At 39.8% G+C, this 20,483-nt stretch overlaps 1 protein-coding gene across 1 annotated transcript in view; it reads right to left on the reverse strand.

Moving 5' to 3' along the window:
• Positions 1-246: 246 nt before the first annotated feature.
• Positions 247-20,483, reverse strand: part of LOC112577407 (A disintegrin and metalloproteinase with thrombospondin motifs 18-like) — a 67,642-nt gene continuing 47,405 nt past the window's right edge. Inside the window, exons 10-24 of the mRNA XM_025260471.1 lie at positions 20,267-20,420; positions 19,537-19,632; positions 19,169-19,317; positions 18,793-18,856; positions 18,322-18,430; positions 17,875-18,002; positions 17,270-17,393; positions 16,636-16,880; positions 16,269-16,404; positions 15,708-15,834; positions 7,519-7,713; positions 6,933-7,140; positions 6,421-6,606; positions 5,669-5,858; positions 247-5,218 (exon numbers count right to left, since the gene is read on the reverse strand). Coding sequence (XP_025116256.1) covers positions 5,109-5,218; positions 5,669-5,858; positions 6,421-6,606; positions 6,933-7,140; positions 7,519-7,713; positions 15,708-15,834; positions 16,269-16,404; positions 16,636-16,880; positions 17,270-17,393; positions 17,875-18,002; positions 18,322-18,430; positions 18,793-18,856; positions 19,169-19,317; positions 19,537-19,632; positions 20,267-20,420 — 2,221 coding nt within the window. The 3' untranslated portion in view covers positions 247-5,108. The remainder of the gene's footprint in view (positions 5,219-5,668; positions 5,859-6,420; positions 6,607-6,932; positions 7,141-7,518; positions 7,714-15,707; positions 15,835-16,268; positions 16,405-16,635; positions 16,881-17,269; positions 17,394-17,874; positions 18,003-18,321; positions 18,431-18,792; positions 18,857-19,168; positions 19,318-19,536; positions 19,633-20,266; positions 20,421-20,483) is intronic.

Consider the following 20,483-nt stretch of genomic DNA (forward strand, 5'->3'; position numbering starts at 1 on the left):
CAGCAGCAAAATCTCTTGGTGCTGACATAAAAAGCTGCACTCGTGTCAAGATCATTTAAACAGTTTACATTATTTATTGGACTGTGTACAGAGATAAGAGGACAGGTTACCCACCTGTCACCAGCAATGTTTGAAAGTATAAAAGTGTACAACAGTCTCTAGAAGTGTCAAAAAATAGTTTATGGAGGCATGAAGAGTGGTGTGTGCTTAATGTAAATGCCAGGATAATGTTACCCATAAAAACTATTTTTTTTTTTTGGCATAGTATTTCAGAGGACAAAGTGCATCCATTTGCAAGCAGTACCACACTTTGGATAAAGTAGCATCCATTTCCTTGTTTAACTTGTTCTGGGCTGTTACAGTGGGGTTCAATTAAGCATGCTGGCAGATCCTGAAAGCAGTAAGATTATTAACTAGTGTGTATATGATAAATTTGTTAATGTAAAATATGCACTAGAAAGGTCATTATTCTCCTGAAAAATAATCGAATAAAGCCCACCTCAGCTCTGATATACAAGGTTGTCATCGCCACATTGTAAAGAAGCTTTTCATATACTTGAACAAGGTCATAGTTTCAAGGATAGACCATAGATGCAACACATTTCCTGTCAATTGTAAATTTTGGCTTAAAGTCTGGCAGAAGGTGAACAACTTAAGAGAAAAAGTTTGGGGTTTTTATTTTTTCAAGCCATCAGTTTATGTTGATATGTATCTCAATAACACACTGAGTAGCAGCTGAGATGCAGATAAATATTTTATTGGAAGTTGGGCAATAAACATGATTTGTATGACAGCTGATATTACAGATGTCAACACACCAAGACTACGTTCCTGTCAGCAGCTTTTAATATAATTATAGTAAACATAAATCGTTAAAGGTGGCCATAAAAACCTAATTACAATAAATGAGGCAGTAGAATGTGACAAGGTGTTACAACACAGATCAGCAAGCTCAACACATTAACTTGCCAAGCGTGACAACAGCTAGCTATTGAATGCTCCAAAAAACCTGTAAAGGTTAAAACGACCCAGAATGCTCAACAGAAAGTGAAGATAAAAAAATGAGAAGACCTAGCAAGTGATTCCTCAAAAATTAGCCTAGCTAATGCCGAAGATGCTGTGGAGTTGATGGTGTAACAGCGAAAGGGGAGGATCAGCACAGGGGAGATAACTGACTTTGAAAAATGTTTCAGTAGTATTGCTTACCGCCTGTCTTGTGTTCTGGTGACAGAGTTAATTCACAAAGTTGTCCATTATTATCCGATAGTACACATTTTCCATGACAGTGTTTGCTATGATGACTGCTGTGAGTTGATCCATTCGCATCAGTGAACAAAGCGTCGCTTGTAACTTCAAAGTCTACAAAGTCATCGTGCCGGTGTGATGGGGTGGATGCTGTGTGACAACTCTGCGTTTCTAATTTTGCATGTGCCTGTGTGTATGTACAGCGCTATGAATTGGCTGGTGATGGGAAAAGTCCCTTTATTACTATTTCTTAGTGTTACTTAAGCTTTCCAGCCATATGGCTATTAGAGATGTGCCAGAAAATATGACTGAAGATGTGCACAGCACCTAACACATTTATGGCAAAAGCATGAAACTTGATTAAGGAAGCCAAAACTTCATCCAGAATTCCTTAAAGAGTGAATGCACATTGATAAAGAAAAATGATGAGATGTAATTCCTGGAAGCACAGCAACGACATTGTAATCAGGTTTTTTTTTGTTTTTTTTTTTAACCCTCTTGGAAGCAAAGTTACAAAATGATAACACACTCAATTTCCCTGTTAGTGTTTGGCTTGTTTGTTGGAAAAAAAGAATGGAGTGGTTAGGTGGTTTTACATAGAAATATACAACACAAGCAAATGCTTTCAACACTCGGTCTGGTGCTTGTTATTGAATGTCCACATGTTAGTTTCTCTATCCTACAATATGGTCCCTGCCAGCAGCACATGTTTAGAAATAACATCTTAAATAATCATCAAACTCTTCCCTTAAACATTTTTCAGATATATATATATGTGTCTGATAACCATTTGGATAACTTCATGCAACATTAATATTTTATTGATTTGGGCCAAAGACTCTCACATATGGTAAAGCAAGTGGAAGCTCACATCTACATAAGCTTTGACCCGAGTTCCTTTTGATGGTTCTCATGGACCTCATCTGGTGTACACCAATCTGAAGGCAGCACAAAACAGAACTAATAAAACTGGCAATGGAAACGTTTGAAACAAAGTACTTAAATGTTGATCTCATTTAAAAAAAAAAAACCCACATTCTCACACCTGCCATCAAAGTCTACAGAATATTAAGTGTAAATGTTTATGCATGAAGAAGTTTATACAACTTGATCAGAACAGATGCTTTCAGGAACTGTAAACGCTAGCACAGACAAAAACGAGCAATATACACATGACATGTATTATGTCACAAGATTCAATATCAGTGTTGTAAATAATCAGCAGGCAAAAACGAGAAATCAGTAATGATGGCGACTTGTTCATTGCATTGCTTTTGTGTGGTATTTTACACTAAAAATGGCTTTTCCATGAAGAGCAGGTTGTACAGTACCTAGTTCAGCATGCTAGTCTTTTGATGCTGAAGATATGGGTTAAGAGGAAATGACATTTAGTAGACTGCTGTGGCAATCACATAGTTGTTTGCTGTCCACATTTCATTTCCCTCTCTTGATAAGATAGGTCTGAAACCAGAAACCCTTTCCACAACAGATGTTTTTTTCCCTGCAATGTGACTGAAGGTATGCAGTCTCTGGTTTCTTTTACACACCCATATATGCACATAATGTGGATATCATTCCCCCCTAAAAAAAAAATGTTCAGAAAAAGGAAAAACAAAAAGCCAAAAAATCTGAGGCAGATATGATCAAAGTCCTGAGTGAACTTGTAAAGTGTTGTAAGAAAAAAAAAACGAATATGTTGTCAACGTGCATCAAATCAGTAGGATAAAGGTCGCCCAACTCTTGTATTTGTTTAGGTCACTGAGGAGTGAGGTGTTAAAGACTTAACCCTTCTTGGGGCCAGCTTTATGTAGGGTGGTGCCCATTTTCTCTATCCCTTACCTTCCCCCCAAAATCAGGTACCCATTCCCAACAGGTGGGTCAATTAGAGGAAGTTCCAGTGCCACATTAGTATGAATTTGGCATGCTTCTTGGTTTAGATGCCAAAGCTCTAAGCACTCTGTTATCTGCTTCCTCTAATGAGTACAACCTGAATTTATCCACAACTTGGTCAAGGTGACAACCAACATGGTTTGATTAAAAAAAATTGCTAAGGCTACCCCAGCAGTTGCTGCAAAATCATCTCTTAATCACCAGAATTTCACAAAAGGTGAATATAAACTGGCCCATATACAAGTTTTTACCATATATATATATACAAAAACTTACAACATTGCTATTGTTTGTGAACAGCTGAGTTCCTTGTTCTTTTGTCCACACTCCCTTAGTGGTGTCAATTTGACTTGACAGCCACAAGACTTTTAGTCATTTCTGTTTAATAACCTGAGTGAAGTTGCACGGCCTCTGATAGTCTGTTATTTTCATGTTCAAGAACTGTAATTCATAGCTTCAATTCTGGCAGATTTCTCAAGAGCTTACCATGTGAAATTGTAAGCCTTGGAGAAAAGTACATACACAAAGCTGATGACCAGACATGTTAATATCTGGATGCAAATGTGCTTTTAAGAAAATGATTTAATCTGGTTAGTTTTGGATTTCAAAATCCACTTTTTTCAAAGGTGGATGTCACCTTTTACTGCTGCCAGTCCAAATCACAAGAAAATGTAACCCCAATCCTTTTAATTGGCAGTCAACCATTTAAGAAAACACAGATCCTTTTCAAATATTCATCGTTTGCCTGAGTGATGTGAGGGTGACCTTGACTGATTCGCAGCTTTTAGTGCACTTGCTACACAATAAGGTTATAAACAGCTCTAGACAGTTGCTTAAGGAAACATTTGTTCCTTTTACACCTTGGCGTGTGGGGCTGCAACAATCGTTTCCCATTCTTATCTATACTTGGCCGTCTTTGGCCCATGTCCTATTCAGTGCATTCATCTCTGCCTCATGTATTCAGCACTAAGCTATCTTTGGTCTTTCCAACTTCCTTTTTCTTTCAGGTACCCAGAAAAGTGCCCTTTTCTTCCTATGGACTTGTCCTTTCGTCTGAGCACAGCTGATCAAACCTTTTGACCATGGTAATCGTTGTGAAGTATTTTTGATGGGAGCATGTAAGGAGTTCTTAAATGAAATTAAGTGGTACTACTCCAACAAACAAAAAATATCAAACCTTGCCAGCTGCATGATCTATTATGAAGCTTCAATTTCTCATCAAAGTTCTACCCATGGTGTTGAAGAGTTTATTTTCAGCAGAATCCTGGAGCTGATGTCAACTAGAGTGCCCTCCAAAATGCATCCACTTTTATCAGGGATTTGCTTTCTGTGGCACCTAGTCTATTCGATAAACTTGGTGAGCCATTGACTATCGATAAACATAGGTGTGTCCCTTTCCATGTCAGGTGATAGTGCTAGTGCTGGTCAAAGAACTGTGACTAAACAGGCCATCAGCAAGATGATTCTTAAACCCAGCTTTTCTGAGGCTGTTGTCTTGTATATCTGCTACACTTTGCAGTAGATTTCAAATCAATCCAGCTTACATCTCCGTCCACAAACTTGTCTGTCCTCAACTTGAACTGAACAGCACAAGCAGCCATCTCTTCAATGCCAGTTTGAAGACTTGTATTTCATCTGAGGTCAGTGTGCATTTCTCCAAAGACAGAAGTCCGTCCTCTGTTTTCCTTTAAGAAGGAAGCTTCAGGCCATCTGTTACATTTAAAAAAAAAACATTTCCGTTTTGTAGTCTGGTCTCTGTCCTGTTTGAAGCATTCTTCAACTTGGTCAAGAAAGACTGCCGTAGTGAAAGGCACCACTCATGGACTTTGCTTTCATTAAGCAAGCCTATCATGTGGAAACATGTTGTGAGCTGTCTACAATCAAAGCTCAGAGACGATGCTCTCATCACCACATAAGTCCTGGGCTTGCACCTTGGTTTGGGGCGGGGATGAGGAAGAAGCAGGCTAATCTCCTTAAGGTCCGAGGCAGGTTTGACAACAGCTCTGACGGTAGTATGCATGTCCACAGGCCCGATGTTGCCGCACTAGGTGACACCATTGCTCCAAGTCCTTGCAAACTGGCCCTGAAATCATGTACCAGTCAAATGACCCCATATGAAGGAAGTGTGGATAATCTACTCCAGTTAGGAGCTTGAAGGAAGAATCTGTGAGATAATATTTTTTTTTAATCCTCTTAAATTTTTTTAATTCTCTTAAAATATTAACCTTGAAGTTGTGATCATATACATATCTGATTTAAAGATGGCAACTAGCTGGTTACATCTAACTGCTTGATCATTGACTTACACATTATTTTCATCTATTTTGCTTGGGCAGGTGTTCTAGGCAAGCTGGTAACCTCCACTTTATAAACCTGTTTTAAGTTAACACTGAATGGTAGAAGCCTAAATCAGTCACAGAAAAACCCACAAAAAAGTTATTGGCCAGCAAATAAATTTAAGGTAATGGATAAAATACCAAGAGTAACGGTGGAACTGGCAAAAAATGTTTGACACTGACATCACTATTTATACCTGCAATATGCCCTTTAGGTGTATTGAAAGACACAATTTTAGCTGTGGGTTCAAGACACCTGGCCATGGTGCAGTTTTTTGTGGAAGGGGGCTGCACCAGGTGGGCACACCTATGATCGCTGCGACGGCTTTGACCATCACTGCACCATACTTCTCGTTCTTGAACACCCTCTCCGCATGTCACTGAGCACTGAAATATGTAAACCTCACTTCAAAGCTACTCTACTGAAAATAAATGAAAGACAAGAACATCCAGGTTGCTGTGATTATATTCACCAGTGATATGACATCTGTTTACAGAGTTGACTGTTAGGGGTTTTCTGCTAGAGCAACATGGAAAACTTCAGGAAAAACTGTTTTTGAAGTTATAAAGCAGACATAAGACTTTTCCTGAAGCTGTAAAGTGGTGTCCAGACACTACTTCATGTTTCTTTACCCAAAGACTGCCACCACTTTATGTATAAGTATGGCTCCAGAGGTAAAACATCTGTGGGCTTTGGATATCACTTTATAACTTTAGAAACAGGATGCTTATCCTTGAACTCCCATGTTGCTCCTGGGCAACGCCTTACCCTCACATAACTACCGCATCTGGTATTGTGGATTTGTACCTCTTTTTATGACACTTTCCCCTTTACAAAAAAATCATCACAAAGCAAAAGCACATTACTTCCACACTGATGTACTTCACTACAGACTAATCTGCCTTGAAATATATTTCTTATATGACGTTAAGATTGAGTTAAACTCACCGACTCCCAAGCTGTGAACTTCCATGATATATTGACAGGGCATGCGTGGCGCTGGCAAATGCGAGCAGTCACAGGTCTTGTGGTGACATTGCACATCTCTTCTTTCACTATCATGTGAGGGTAACGAGAAGTGATTTGACATGCCACTTTACGCAGCTGTTTACCTTCGCCACATGTCACAGAACACTACACAGAAGTAAAAGAAAATGGTTTCTTACACAGCGTTGAAAAAAGATCCTTGTGTTCACTGCTGATTTTTTTTACTGTTTGTATGTAAGCCCAGGTGGTGTAGCTTTATCAATGTGAAAAAATCATAAAGTTCCTTATGGATGGAAATTAACACACAACTTGAAGTTGAAAAATGATATTTGTCTTCTCAGTATTCAGTATTCGAATTCATGATTATTACTACATAATAATTCTATATTTTACATGAAATAACCAACAATAGAAGGCTTGATCTCAAAGTATTAAAAGCATCAAAAATACATTTTAAACAAAACCTTTCTAACCTCGGACCAGTGACCAGCATGCCAGTCTGGAAGGCAGTCGTGAACATTGCAGTGTTGTCGTTTGGCAGGTTTCGGCAGGTGTTTGCAGAAATGTCTCCCTACATTATGGTTTTTCTCTTTAAACAATGGTTTTTGACAGAAAACTTTGCGAACTTGCATACCACCACCGCAAGATTTAGAGCACTTGGTCCACTGCTCTACCGTCCACCTGTGCAACATCACAGGAAATTAAAAAAAAAAATTGTAAACAGTCTTCTCAGTTTTAAATTCCAGACTTACAGGTATAGTCTCATAATATTGGGAAAAGATACTAAACCCTGAATACTATATGACTGGCATATTACAATGAAAAGTTAAAGGCCTTCTAAATGTCATGAAGCACCATCTCACTTGCATTATTATTAACTGCTATTATCATTGTACTGACATTAATTACAGCTGTGACATTATTCATTATTTTAGGTGTGGTTTGATTAGACAGCAGGTACACTCTCTGTTGTTCCGAAGCCTTTCAATAACAGCAGACTCCGTATCAACATTTCCCTGACCACTTGGGTCAGTGAACAGTCTGTCAGTGCACTTTCACCTTGGCTGCCACTGTGGTGGACATGGCTCAGTGTTGCAAAACTGCCGTGTGGCTGGCTTTGGTAAGTGTTTGCACAGATGTTTGCGTAGTTTGCGGTCCTTGTGCTGGGTCACCTGCTGTTTGCACTGCATTTTGCGGACCTGCCTTCCTTCTCCACATGTCTTTGAACAGTGTGACCATTCATCTGCAATCCAGCTGCACACAGAGGCCCAGAAAGTGTCAGTGTTTACAGCAGCCATTTCCTTACTGTCAGTGCAGAAACCAGTTTAAGCAGAAGCAGGTGAATTCATAAAAACAAAAAGGAGGTGATAGGGGAAACGAAAAGTGAATTTATAATGGAAAATGTCACTTTTGAGGATGCACACTTTAGGTAGCAACAAATTTAATTTTAAAAAACATCAACTCAAACCCCTTTAAATGTAAAAAGTAATGGAACTCAAATCAGGACAAATGATATCTTCTAAGATTATAAAAAAAGCATCCAAGTGTTTTTAAGCTGACTTAAAAATCTAGCTTACACATTAACCTTGAGCTTGACACTGCTATCTCTGATATAAGAGTTTCCATAATCCTCCTTTAGAAACCTGTACTTGGACTACTTCATAAAAAACAGTGCATAACGCTACTTGCCTTTGATGTGACAAGAGAGGCCTGAAATTTCTTGGGTGGAGGAGGGAAAGGCTTAGCCCTCCTGTGCAATCATGGGGCAACCTGAACCTAATATTGATTGACTGCTAAGATAACGCTAGCACTTACATAATAAGCTTCAGCCCACTAGCACAGCCTAACCAGACCCTGACTGCTGTCTGTGACATGACAGCACCCACACCCTCTAGAAACGTTAGTGGTAGATAAACAATGAGTGATATCAGGTGTTTCTCTGATGAGAAGGTGAGGGTACCTTATTTCTGGAAAAGACAAAAGTATCTGTACTAACTGCTGTCAGGGGCTTAAAAACAAACTAAAGCTAGACATATCCCCACAGCACAGCAAGTGCCTGCTGACAAGCTGTTGATTCTGGATCATGTGATCTCAGCAGCCCTTTTAGAGTACTTAAGTTAGCTAGAGCACTCCCTCCTACCCCTGCTGAGGGTTTAGCTGCCATATTTCAATATTTTACGCTGGCTGTCACATGCAAACACACATCGCCCCCTTCTGAAGCGGTAATCTAGGTCAGATTTGGTTTTGGCCGCCTTTCGCCCTTTCTAAATGGGGCACTTGAAATGCTAACTGGGACAAAATACCTGCCCCGTGAAAGAAGCCTGGGGAGAACAACACAAACATTCTCTTGGTCTTTATCTCTCAAACTCTCTCCCACAAATCCCTCTATCTGGCAGACACAAGAAAAATAAAAAGGACCTATTTTTACTGATGCCACAATGTCATGAAAATTTTGGCAAGACTAGAGGAGAGGAATGGTTCTGCCATTGGCCTTTGCTTTCTATCATGAGCTGAACATACCTTGCACACTGACATCATCTGACTGGTCTAGCCATGAAGATTTCTTTTGGTTTTTGCTCTTACCCCACCCCTACCTTTCTAAAGAAAGCTCAGGGGGGTATTGCAATTAATAAAATAATTATTAACAAAAACTTTACTGTATAACAAAACAGCACTTGCTTCATAAATCACTCAGGTGGCATCAAGCTGAATATTAATTATGATAGGAAAATGACCTTTATGACCCGTGAAACACTACATATGCACATGTAGGTGCATGGCACATACAAGTGCATTCACACTACTCTGCCTTTCCCACCCAACCACACACACACCAAGTAAACACTGTGTGAGCTGAAAGAAGATCTTTCTATTATGATGAGTCACCAAAAGAAATCATTTTTAACACACTGGGTGGTCTATTCCCACTCACAATTCTCAACGAGTTGCCGGACATTTTGCTTACAGATCATGGGAATGAGATTAAATCAGATTACATTTCATTACTGCAGCCTGCAGCAGGTTTGAAGAAAGGCTGCATATAATAAAAGGAGAAAGGTCTTTACCCAGTAATACCAATCCCCCCCATAAACCCACCATGTGTCACGACCTGACGTCGGACTTGCGCATTCTTTTACGAAAAACACGAGATCACTTCCAGGTTGGGACGTTTCTTTTACTAATACACATAAAAACATAAACAAGCATACACAGGAGAACAGCAGTTTCCACAATTGTTAACTTAAATCCACTGGTAGCTACGACAATCTGTCAATAACAAGGCACTGGTGAAGATACGTCTTAAAGCACCTTTCAAATCGCACGAAAGGTCCACGTGCACAAATCTTCGGCAACACACAAATCAAGGAGTAAGGGTGCATATGCACCGCTACTTACTACTAATGTCCCGCTCTACCAGTTTGCTTCTCACAGTGTCTCTGTCTTCTTAAACAGTTCAAATATGGGCTCTTACCCTGATCATTCTTCAAAGGAGTAGGAATGACTCACTGTCCCCTCCACGTGGGTGACGATGGTGCCTCAGTCCTTCGGCACATGCTTCAGTGTAGTCAGGTCTCTGCTGACTACCTCTCGGCGGCTCTTGTCCTCGCTCCTCCCGTAGAGTTGCTGAAGACAGGCCTTCTCTAGCTGTTTGGGATGGTGGGGGGGTTCCTCTACTCGGGCCACCATCATTCCAGTTGCAGGTGTCGTCGTCGTCGTCGCACCGACTCCGGCTGTCCAACCTCTAGCCGTCTCGAGCCCGGCGCCTCACTCCCCGCACACAGCAGTAGAGTTCACTTCTCCGCAGACAATCGCAGAGCTTCTTGGAGACTGCAGCGAGACTCTCTGGTCCCACTCGTTTCTTGTCTCACGACACACCTTGTTCCTGCTAGCAACTTCCACAACAGCTTCTTCACTTTTTTACACACCGTCTGTGTTAATCCAAAGATCGCCCCCTTAGGCTTTCAACTCTCGTCTATATATACTCCTGTCACACCCCACTCGGGGTGAGCACTTCATGCCTCGCTCACGAGGTCCACAACTCACGTGGTGTCCGAAATACACGTGCTGTCCAAAGACCCACGGTTTCCAACTATAACAGGACAATCACGCTCTCAACCTTCCATCCGTCCTCTCTTACACTGTTGACAATTACATGGCAGAGGGGCGACACACAGGGCGGGCTACTCCACCCTGCTCCCCTCCACCTCTTTCTACTATATTCAGGTGAAGAAACACTGGAGGCACGGACAAGTCCGTGACATTCCTCCCTCCTCTAAATAAAAAATGTTACAAACATTTTTCGAGCCATGGACATCCGTGACATACCTCCCTCCCCTAAATAAAAAATGTTACAAACATTTTTCTAATTAACCATAACAACTTTTCTGAACAATCAGTCATTACAAGAAAAATACATTTTCAATGAAAAATACAATACTAATCTGTTCAATGACTTTACAACTGAAATTCTCTTCTAGTTACACAACTCTTTTGCTTTATGTGATCTGTTGATCGATTTCTGATCGCGACAGAAAATCGGCCAGTTGATTCTGAGTGCCCTTTATAGATTCTACTGGGAATGGGTATTCTAATTGTTTGTAAGCTGTCTCACAGCTGTCCTCTATAAGTGTCCATCTTTTCTTGACTTTTCCTCGCTCGGTTTTGGACTTAATTAAGTTCTTCTGATGCAACTTAAATAAGATGACTGTGACTGGTTTCTTCTTTTCCTCTTTCCTTTTTCCAAGTTGACTTCTCAGATACACTTTCCTTGCTTTTCTCTCATCGTACGTCTGTTCAAGTTCCCTCACTTGTTTTATCAAATCTTTCTCTTCCCCATCAAACTTGTTAGCTGATTTCTCCGCTTCGATCGTTTTCTCCAGGTTCCTAAGACGCAGCTGGACATTTTCTGAGGTTAGTTTAGTTTCCAGATGAGCAGCTCTTTCTGCTTCTAAGTTTTCTTCCAGAGATTTCACTCTTGTGATGATACTCTCAAGATCTTTGGTCAGACTTCTCTCACGTTCCTTCAAGTCTCTGATTTCTGCTACGGCTTTCTGTAGGTCATTGATTCTGTTATTCAGTTCATCATGAACCTCCTGAAAATCAGATTCTCTCTGCACTGATTGTTGTTTTAGTTGTGACATCTCACTTTGAATTTTAGCGACTTCAAGCATTTCATTCTTAGTGTCTTTGCTGTCTCTTTTCTCATTTCCACTCGTGGGATCTTCGTGTTTATGGTTAGGACACTCCTTGGCGATGTGTCCAAATCCTTCACAGGTGTAACATTGGCGCTGTGATGTCCATCGAAGCCGATCGCCAGAAGATGTTGCTTCTTTCTGGTTCTTCCTTCTCAGTATCACTCTATTGGGTCCTAGGTATTGGGCCCTCTGGTAAAGACAGTTCCGGGCAATGTGACCATATTGTTTGCAGTTGTAGCATTGCCTCCGGGAAGTCCGAGGTGCTTGATGGTTCGGATCATCCCTCAACAGGTGTGTTGAAAAGAATCTAGGGGATAGCTTGTCTTTTCCACTCTCTCTGTAGCCCTGTCTCTTACGGGATGTTGTCGGACATCTATTTCTCTGTGACTGCGTAGATGATGAAGGTTGAGAATCGCAGCCCAGGTTTGCAAACATGGAGGTCTCTGTCCTCCTTGCCAGGCACTTGTTTGAATGTACAGTCCGGTAGTGCTCAGCATACTCGGCCAAAGCGTCAACTGTGGAGGAGTCCCTCTCTCGTAGGTAGATGGATAAATCTGTACAGACACTTTGATAATATTGTTCTTTCAGCATCAGATCTCTAAGGTGCTGATAATCCTTAGGTATGTTGGTGCCGTTAATCCATTTGTCCGCTAAATAGGACATTCTTCTTAAGAAGTTCGTCATGGATTCTTTAGGCTGAGGTCGTATCGATCTAAACTTTTCTCGATATTCTTCGCTTGGACGATTAAAATTCCGTATCAGTGCTTTCTTCAACGTCTCATAACTGGTGTCTCCTTGGAGACCCAACGTATGGTAAACATCCAAGGCTCGGCCTCGCAACTTAAGAGCCAAGTTCAGGGAACATATCTCTGCCGACCACTTTAATACTCGGGCATGTGCCTCAAACCTACCAATATAAGCATCTATATCATCTCTGCCTTCCTGGAACATGGGAAGTTCCTGGGTATACTCTTCAAGTCTTTCTAACTCAGCTTCTCTGTCTAATCTGTCTGCTGTTCTCTCTCTTTCTAATCTTTGGAGTCTTTCCATTTTCTGTATTTATCGCTAAAGTGCAAATTTCCAAAAACAAACTAATCCTAACAAGCGGATTATCAATAGGGTTGCAGTACAACGACTTGCTCCCACAGCTTAGTATTTCTAAATGTCACGTGTGCATAGTGGCATATCACACAGCAAAACATCAATGAAAGCGCAGGTCTCTACTTCTCCTACTTAATGCATCAATGCTTCATACCAATTTATCTAACCTTCTTCAAATTACAGTTAAAGTTTTTACACCAGATTTTCAAATCAGTTCTCATATCTCAACATCAAAAATCCACTAATCTCACTAATTCACAAAAATCCACTAATATCTCTAGTGAGATATGTCAACTCAGCTACATAATCAATTTTCAAGGTAAATTTAAAGAGAAATACAACTACAAAACAATACAAACAAGATCAAAATAATCACCAATAATCAGAGAGAAAAAAATAATAACTTTGCAATCTGCAAACACAAAATTAAGTCAAGTAATACTTATTGCAAATAATATTTCAACACAAATTCTCAGCAAACGTTACTAACTAAAAGAACATAATGCTAAGTCTGAACCTGACAATAGCATTCACCTTGACTCACATTCACACTTACACACGTAATTTCACAAAGAAAACGTCCCAAACCAACACATAAAACATAAAAAAGGTTCTAAAGCAAAGTTCCTAGAGGTGGGAAAGATAGACACACACAGCAGCTAGACTAGACCTAAAGCCCTCTCTGTCGGCTGAACTATACAAGCCGGCAGACCCGTGTAATCGGAGACGGGAAAAACACAGAAACGAAAACTTCAAAATTCATAAATTTGGCTGACTGCCAACCATGTACACAACTTCTGATACCAAATTCTATTACCCACTTGTATACATGCAACTTCGCTAACGTGTATACAAACTTCTAATAAACATGTATACGACTTCTGAGCAACGTGTGTACAAACTTCTTCTCATCAGCGTGTATTAACTTCTGATACCACGTATACACAATTTCTGATCAACAACGTGTATACGACTTCTAAGCAACGTGTATACTTCCAACTTCTAAACACATGTATACATACAAATTCTCATCAACATGTATACAGACTTCTAATAAACGTGTATACGACTTCTAATAAACGTGTATACCAAGAGACTATCCCTCCCTGAAGTGATCACGTCGGGGTCACCAAATGTCACGACCTGACGTCGGACTTGCGCATTCTTTTACGAAAAACACGAGATCACTTCCAGGTTGGGACGTTTCTTTTACTAATACACATAAAAACATAAACAAGCATACACAGGAGAACAGCAGTTTCCACAATTGTTAACTTAAATCCACTGGTAGCTACGACAATCTGTCAATAACAAGGCACTGGTGAAGATACGTCTTAAAGCACCTTTCAAATCGCACGAAAGGTCCACGTGCACAAATCTTCGGCAACACACAAATCAAGGAGTAAGGGTGCATATGCACCGCTACTTACTACTAATGTCCCGCCTCTACCAGTTTGCTTCTCACAGTGTCTCTGTCTTCTTAAACAGTTCAAATATGGGCTCTTACCCTGATCATTCTTCAAAGGAGTAGGAATGACTCACTGTCCCTCCACGTGGGTGACGATGGTGCCTCAGTCCTTCGGCACATGCTTCAGTGTAGTCAGGTCTCTGCTGACTACCTCTCGGCGGCTCTTGTCCTCGCTCCTCCCGTAGAGTTGCTGAAGACAGGCCTTCTCTAGCTGTTTGGGATGGTGGGGGGGTTCCTCTACTCGGGCCACCATCATTCCAGTTGCAGGTGTCGTCGTCGTCGTCGCACCGACTCCGGCTGTCCAACCTCTAGCCGTCTCGAGCCCCGGCGCCTCACTCCCCGCACACAGCAGTAGAGTTCACTTCTCCGCAGACAATCGCGCAGAGCTTCTTGGAGACTGCAGCGAGACTCTCTGGTCCCACTCGTTTCTTGTCTCACGACACACCTTGTTCCTGCTAGCAACTTCCACAACAGCTTCTTCACTTTTTTTTACACACCGTCTGTGTTAATCCAAAGATCGCCCCCTTAGGCTTTCAACTCTCGTCTATATATACTCCTGTCACACCCCACTCGGGGTGAGCACTTCATGCCTCGCTCACGAGGTCCACAACTCACGTGGTGTCCGAAATACACGTGCTGTCCAAAGACCCACGGTTTCCAACTATAACAGGACAATCACGCTCTCAACCTTCCATCCGTCCTCTCTTACACTGTTGACAATTACATGGCAGAGGGGCGACACACAGGGCGGGCTACTCCACCCTGCTCCCCTCCACCTCTTTCTACTATATTCAGGTGAAGAAACACTGGAGGCACGGACAAGTCCGTGACACCATGCTATTTATATAAATTTATTAGCTCATTTAAGAGTTTTAAATTTGTACTTATTTTTGTGTTGCTACCGTAATGGCTATGCCGAGCATATGTGTTTAAATTTAGATAAGGGTATGCAGAAAAATTCTTTATAAAATATTTGACAATATTTTTATGTATATTAAAAACAAATTAGAAATGCCAATAAACACAATTATCTAAATAGAATCATTATGAGGGTGTCTATTTAATTACAGGAGGGAACCTGCAAACAAGTGTTTGTACCTCCACCAGTGTTCTGTTATAGTCTGAGTAGCAGAAATTTTATGCAAACTTTCAGAAATAACTGGTAAAATGTCTACAATATTCCCAAATCATTTCGTATTTCAGTGCCTTTGAGGAAATACAGATTAGTACTAAAGAAGCTCCAATGGTTAAGGTTTTCAACGTCTTTAAAGTTTTATAGGAACATGGCACTTATAACATGTCCATCCAATAGTACTGAACTTCACTGACTGGTAAGGGAAATAATCATGAAGTTTTAAATTGTAAAACTAACGGAATTGTAAGTGATCTTCCTTTGTGTTATGGAACATGACTTCAGAAAGCTACAAGACAAAAACCTAGTCCTATTGGGGTTGGGGGAGGGGGGGGGGAGACAAGCACAATACCTTGGGGGACATGGATGCATGTTGCACTGAAAGATGCCTGTCTCTGGTTTGTTGGCTTCTTCACAGTAATGTGCATCTACCTTGTCACCTTGATCTCTCACACATTGTGTGGAAACTGTTTTAGTTCCTGCAAAAAGGTGGTGACTGTGATAACAGAATATTTGACCCTGTGCATGCAAACACATAAACTCCTGATTACCTATCTGATATTCCTGAGCTTAACCATTTTTTTAAAAATAAAATTAAAATATATCCAACATCATCCTGTTTTAAAAGATCAAATCTTTCAGTTCGAAAGGTAAGATACAAAGAGATAACATTCTTAAATAATAAGGTCATAATAACTGTTTTCTAGAGCATTCTGCAAGCAGACACGTAACATGTAGGTTACAGTTTAAAATCTCTATCTACTGACTATGATAAATAGAATGCTCTCCGGTCAGAGGAAAAAAAACATGAACTCTGTATCAATTGTATGCTTGAAGAATGCAAGTAATTCTGAACGTTTTCTGTAACAGAAGTGTACTTGTTAAGTCAAGCATGAATGAAAGCATTGTGTACCTCCAGCACATGAATGGCTACAAGCTGAAGCAGTCTCCTTCCATGTGTAGTTTAATGAAGGTGCTACGATCTCACCATGTGAGTGTGGAATTGTATATTGATACAAGACTCCAGGGTTGCTGTCCTGTACCAAAATCTTCCAACAGAAGGAAAAAGAAAAAAAAAAATTAAAAGAATGCAGGTGACTAAGAGACATCCGAACCATCGTGAACTAGCAAAGAAGTTATTATCTTCTGTCATGGCAAAGAAATAGTCGTAAGTTTTAAAGCATATCGCATATTAAGGTAAACAGCATTAACAATTTTATAAGAAAACTTTTGTTTGGTCAGTCAGAAAAAAAAACAGTGGTGTGATCGTTGAAACTCACCTCAAGAATAATATCCTCCTCTAGTGGACCCACAGAGTCCAGAGTTTCTGGTTCATTGTAAGGGCGTCTGTACTGGAAAGAAGCACCACCTAGCGTGTAAATGCCAGGCCATGCAACTCTTCGGTCTCCATTCAAATAATACTGGCCATAAATGTTACGAATGGCTAAGTAGTTGGATGATATAGATTTCTCATGTACCCTGATATGGCGAGCTCCTTTAGGCAGCACAACAATGGGAAAATAAGCTGCGAAAGAGAAGTTTGAGAGATTTTTTAAATAAGAAATAAGACAACATATAAGTATTGTGAGATCAGTCATCAAAATTGCTGAGCAGAAATCTCTGCTTATTATGATAATGCCATCCAAAAAAAAAGAAAGCATCCTATTCACTAAAAAGTGACGCAAAAATTTATTCTTATTCATAAAGTATAATGCATAAAGAAGGTTCTGATTATTGTTTATGAATGTCCACAATAATGTGGTGGAAACAGATCAAATACATAAAAAATGATCAACAAATCAGTCAATCAATTCAGTCATATATATCAGCCATGTTTAAAACATGAGACAATTCAAGTCAAAGCAAAAATTAAATCACACAGCACCTGCATAATTATATGTCAAGGTCACTTACAGTTAAGTTCAGGCTGCTGTGAATATTCACCAGATATCAACTGGCATGTGGAGTTGTCCCCCTGGCACACACCACAAATATCCACTTTTGCAGAAGAGTTGATTTTCCAGTCACAACCTATAGTCTGGAAGGGTAAAGAAAACAACTATTCACAATACTTTCCCTGCTAGCTATCATTCCTGACCTAATTTTCACAAAGAGTAAATTTATATCTGCAAAATAAAAGTCTTACTAGTGTCTTTCTTTGGCTCAACAAATATCAACAATCATTTAATATGATGAAAAACAAAGATCCGCCATGCTGACCTAACAAAGACCAATTTTTCTTGAAATTTCCAAGTAACCGCTAAGCTCCATTGACACATACATTACAATTGTAAAGATATATAGATATGAGGGAAGGTGTGTGCATGTTTGTAATGCTAAAAAATTTTGTAAAAAATAACTCACTTTCTGATATGCAAATTACACGAAATCATATATTTACATCATCACCCAAATTGTTTTTTTCCCTGCTGTGACACCAAAATTGTTTATAGCTGGTAGGACACAGGGAACTCAGCATAACTAATTTCTGTGCACCTGCACTCCTGGAAAGAATATACCTGGCAAGAACCTTCAATGCAGATTCCACCCTCCAAAGAGCAACTGGTTCCATCCAGAGCCTGATGTTTGATGGTGAAGATGTAGTTTAGAGTTTCTGCCATACAGTACAGACTGCATGGTTCTCGTGCTGAAACAGTTGTATTTTTTTCCTGAGTGGAAATTCTAAACATTTTCAAAGCTGTTTTTTAACTTAAATGTAGCAAATTAGAAGACCAAATGTTACTCTTTATGGATGTTGTGCCCATTTGTTCATTACTTCTATAAAATACATAAAACTGTTAAGTTTTAGGGATAACTATCCTTTATACCTGACATTTATACATCGCATAACTCATTTATTGAAAAGAACACTTACTAAAAAGGTTTTTTTCTTAAAATATTGAAAAAACATTAGCACTCATTCCTGAGGAAAAAAGAACACAGGTAGCACATTTCATGTAACCTACCATCGTAGAGTTTCTTGTAAGGCTTCCAGTGCAAATACCACCCTCGAAATGGCTTTTTGTCATACTGTGTGCACTGTGTGGTATGAAAGTCACTCTGTTCTGAGCATGCCTGCATGGTTAAATCAGACAGTTTCAAGATACAGGCAGGCATGTAACAATGAAAGTCAGGCAAGCAATAATGAAAGTCAATCTATGTAACAAAAGTGATTTTAAGGTTTTGGGTCCAGATATATGACACTCCATGAGCTAAATATTCATCATCATTATCAACCAGCACAAAGCTTGCTGTTACAAATTTTGATATGAGAGCCAAATCTGTTGCAGAACAAAAACTGTGCTGATGTGTTTTGCAGGCATGATAAACATGTGCTTTAATGGATCAGTTTTTCAAAGTTCTGTAGATTAAAACTGCTTCTCTAATGATGAATTAAACAAGGAGAGTTTAAATAGCATAACTTTGATCAAGCTAACCTGCACATTGCATAACCTGTGCTGTTTGACCTCATCTTGACATGGCCTTCCTCCATACTGTGGTCTACAGAATATTTTAAGTAAAAATCAAAGCCAAGAAATGACCATTATAAAACAAGCAGATTATCACACCATCCATTGTAGAAAAATGCAACAAGAATTATCTTGTTATGTTTTAATACAATGAAAAATATTACAAAGCAACAGTGCTTATGCAGATATTAAGGAGAAAACCCAAAGAACTACTCTGCAAGAATGCTTCTGAAAGTAAAGTCTTATGGGGTATTAAAGTAATTTTTAATATATACCAGCATCTTGGCAAAATGTGGTTGGGGTTAAATTGTACATACTTATTGTTTATGCTACATTTACGTACAGTGGGTTGTTGCATTCGCGCTCACGAGTCTGCACTCCTTGGTCACAAGTGCGGGTACAGGCTGACCATTCACTCCATGCTGACCAGTTCCCATCAATTGGCATTGGACCCTCTGATCCATACTTCACACACTCTCCATCTCGGCACCACTGCAGAAGAAGATATATCAGGCAATATATTAAAGCTATCTAAGCATATCTTCATTTGACGCAGTTTGTCATTGTTCTAATCAAACCATTAAAATAATTTTATATGCAGCTTTTTCTTTTAAACTTTTATCATAATATAAAACAAGGTAAACTATTAACAAAAATAATTTAGAAACAAACTAAACACAAAAATATATTCTTTTAAAGGGACACACGCACCTTACCAGCCCCACATGATGTGCCTTCAGCAGCAGGCAGAAACTTTGTTTCACATCTCTTGTTTCCACGGTAACACCAGAGAGCCTTGCAAGTGTCCTGCTCACATGAATCAAGTAAAAATTTGTTAACACTGTATAAGCTGTGCTTCTGTTAACAATAGTGCATGATCAAATTATACACATGCTTATGTTCAGACATGACACTTCTGCAAGGCTTTACATGTATACAGTTGCATGATTTTTAAAAAATGTTTTAACATAAATACATTAACATATTCTAAGCAACAATTGTTTTTTTTTGTGGATGAATTAAACTACATATCCATACTCTGTTTCCTACAATATTTAGAGGAGGGAAGGAGGGAATTAGTATTTTACGCCGAGACAGTAACTTAGGCTATATCAAGGTAAGCAGCCAGCCCTGTAAACAGTTACCACATGCAGAGAAAGAACAGTGTGCCCGAGACAAGAGCTGAACCCAGAACAGCCAACTTTCATTGTATTGGTGACAGATGCTAATTGTTGCACCGCTGGACTGCCCTCCGACAATATTTAGGAAAGCAAACTATAAAAGTTTGTTAATGTCAATTCATTATGTAACTTTGGCAAGTCTTCCAACATTTACACAGGGATATTCAAAACTACATTTTGAGTACGAGTCATCAATTTCTAATTTTTAAATCTAATGTGTTAATAGAAACAGCCTCAATGCTTTCCAGTTAAATGCCCACCTTTCCGAAGTCATACATGCACAGCTGTGCACTGCTGCCAAACTGCCACTTGCATTGGACATCCGCATCATACAGCTGTCCAGGCAGACGATCTGGAAACCTAAGTTCTGCCACATGTGTGGATTTGTCATCCAAGCAGGTGGATTGTGGAGTGCTGCAGATTTGAAGAAAGATACACACAGACTAGAGAGTGGGCAAATGTCTCTGACCGGCCCGC

The sequence above is a fragment of the Pomacea canaliculata genome, linkage group LG12 (assembly GCF_003073045.1).
Source record: "Pomacea canaliculata isolate SZHN2017 linkage group LG12, ASM307304v1, whole genome shotgun sequence".
In the NCBI taxonomy this organism is placed as follows: domain Eukaryota; kingdom Metazoa; phylum Mollusca; class Gastropoda; order Architaenioglossa; family Ampullariidae; genus Pomacea; species Pomacea canaliculata.